The following is a 2,492-nucleotide window of genomic DNA, read 5'->3' on the forward strand; positions in this document are numbered from 1 at the left end:
GAAAGCAAGAGCTTAAAAAAATAATAGCGCACATCGGCGACACTAAAATCAATCAAAAGCAGTATATTTAATTGAAAACGTGAAGGCGAGGCCTGATTAGTTCCAACCTAAACAGACTTGGCTCCAAAGTTACAGTGAGTTCACTAACGTACCTGGAGCTAAATTTATTTTTAAACCACCCCAAATCTGTTTGAGTTTGCTAAGGTATTTGGATAGATCTACCTGACAATTACTATTGAAATACAAAGGGAAAACCTATCAAGCAAACTGTAAAAATACCCAACTTACTCCTTTGAAGTTAAAAAGTCAAGTTCTATGGTGCTTTCTGTCACCCCAACAAAGTCTCCTTAACCTCCAAATATGTAGGACTCTGGCAAGCCTTGTATTGTTGCATCTTCATTAAAACACTCCCCCCCCGCCGCCCCGCAACCAAGCTTTGCATCATGCTATTTAAAACCTAGGAATTAGTTTATTCCTTCAATTTAATCAAGCCTCACCGACCTCCACACCTGGAAAGTGTAGACTTAAAAACAAAGACAAGCACAAGTCGTGGTCCAAAGAATGTCTCAAAACAAAGGAAATAACGGCGCCATAAATCCTTGCCCGCCAATTTTTTCCTATACTATCCCGTGGAAAAATATGTACTGCATAAAATAAGAAAATCTTATGAGACTTCGTGGTCTACTCTACTTGTACTCAGATTACGAGTTTTGGTTTGAAAGCCCTTTCGGTATCAAAGAAAAGCACCCTACTTAGGCCTAACACAAAGCCCGCGCATCTCCCTGCAACGGCCCAGAATTTAGTCTCCTTCAGATTACTTTCCCCTATCCTACAAAAGAAGTCCCCAAAACACACTAGATTCCATTCTTCCGGGGCCGGTACGACGACCCTTTCCTAATGTACACACCGGTTGAGGTTGAAAGACCCTAAAAAACGGTGCCTTTCTTTTCCCACCCCCACCCAGTAAGGCGCGGGCCCATCCGCCATTTTGTGCCTCTGGCGGCGCGCCCAGCCCGCCAGCCCAAGATGGCTGCGGCGAGCCTTCGTAGGAGAGCAACGGAGAAATGATACCTCTCCCCTCCCCCAACACCAAGGGGACGCAGCGGCCATTTTTAATCCCCCCCTTATAACGGAAAAAACGGCCGACTCGGGTACGAGCCCACAGAAGCCTGCCTGGGGCCTCCTTCACGACTAAAGACGCTACCCGCGAGGGCTTTTTAAACTGACTCCCGTCCTGTTGGCCTGACCTCGCAGCCCAAATCGCCCAGCTCCGGTCTGAGGCCGACGGGCCTGGAAAGACGAAAGAAGCTGGGACCACACAGCCGCCCCCGCCACCACCTCTACGTACCCGCTCGCCGTAGTTCTGCTCGCCGCTGTCGCTCATGACGCCCAGGTGCTGCGCCGCTCGGCTCGATGTGCTCCAATCCAAGTTGCCAACCTCTTGCTTTCCTTATAGAGGCTCCGCCGCAGCCTCTCAGAACGCACTGCTCCCAAGTCGCTGGTCACCGAAGCGCACCGCACCACCTCCGCGCAGGATCTAAGTCTTCCGGACGTGACGCGGCGTCCTTAAACCGGCTCCGCCCCCTGCCAGAACGCGCGCTTTCTTGGCCCTGCCCCTCCGCGCTCGCCATTCCCTATCCAGCAGTGGCGCGTCGCGGGCCGGATGTGGCGTACGCCCCGCCCCTCGCAGGCCCTGCCCCCAGCTCTGGGTCTCTGAGAAGCGAGAAAGGAAGCGTGGAGGTTAGTGTCTGTGATGGTGGGTCTGCGGTGCAGTGATGCCGCCACCGGGTGCGGGGATGTCTCCGGCCACTCCTGATTCCTTTCTTTGTCTTTCCTAGTAAACGGTCGTGGGCAGGAGAAGGGAAGGAGGAGATGCCCTCCGTTTCTCCCGTCTTTTTTACTTTTTTTTTTTTTTTTGTCTTTTTTTGTGTCTTTCCTCTGTTCGGGAAGGTGGACATCCGTATATTGGGGTCTGCTGTTTGCATTTATTTAGCCTTAGTTGTAGCTCTTTCTTTCTTGAATAAACCTTCATTTGAGCACCTATTAAATGCCAGAGCACTTTGCCAGATCTTGATGCACTGAAGTCAGACATAATCTCTATTCTGAAGAAGTTAGTAGTTTTATAAGGGAGAACCATTAAACACATGCATGCAAACGATGATTTTAAGTGCTAGAGGGATGCACAACTACAATGATGTAGCAAGGGGGAAGATTAATTTTGCGTGGTATTATCTGTGGTTTTTCTCTCCATGGTTTCAGTTATCTGTGGTTAACTGGTCTGAAAATATTAAATGGAAACTTGCAGAAATAAATAACTCATAAGTTTTAAATTGTGCACAGTTCTGATTAGTGTGAGGAAATCTCATGCCATCCTGTTTCGTCTAGCCTGTGATGTGAATCATCCCTTGTCCAGTGGCTCCATGCTGTTTGTGCTCCCCACTGGTTAGTCACTTTGTAGCCATCCTGCTATCAGATCAACTGTCATGGTATTG

The 2,492-nt window shown here is 49.0% G+C and overlaps 1 protein-coding gene across 2 annotated transcripts in view; it reads right to left on the reverse strand.

The window, feature by feature from the left end:
- The window catches only part of TRA2B (transformer 2 beta homolog), a 20,987-nt gene extending 19,335 nt beyond the window's left edge, over positions 1 to 1,652 (reverse strand). For both annotated transcript variants that reach the window (XM_015599892.2, XM_006925805.3), the window contains exon 1: positions 1,349 to 1,652. Coding sequence is in view for 1 of the 2 variants with exons in the window: in XM_006925805.3 (XP_006925867.1) it covers positions 1,349 to 1,384 (36 nt within the window). In the remaining variant the exon portion in view is untranslated. The remainder of the gene's footprint in view (positions 1 to 1,348) is intronic.
- Between the last annotated feature and the right edge of the window lie 840 nt (positions 1,653 to 2,492).

This window comes from Pteropus alecto, unplaced genomic scaffold (genome assembly GCF_000325575.1).
Source record: "Pteropus alecto unplaced genomic scaffold, ASM32557v1 scaffold88, whole genome shotgun sequence".
Taxonomy (NCBI): Eukaryota; Metazoa; Chordata; class Mammalia; order Chiroptera; family Pteropodidae; genus Pteropus; species Pteropus alecto.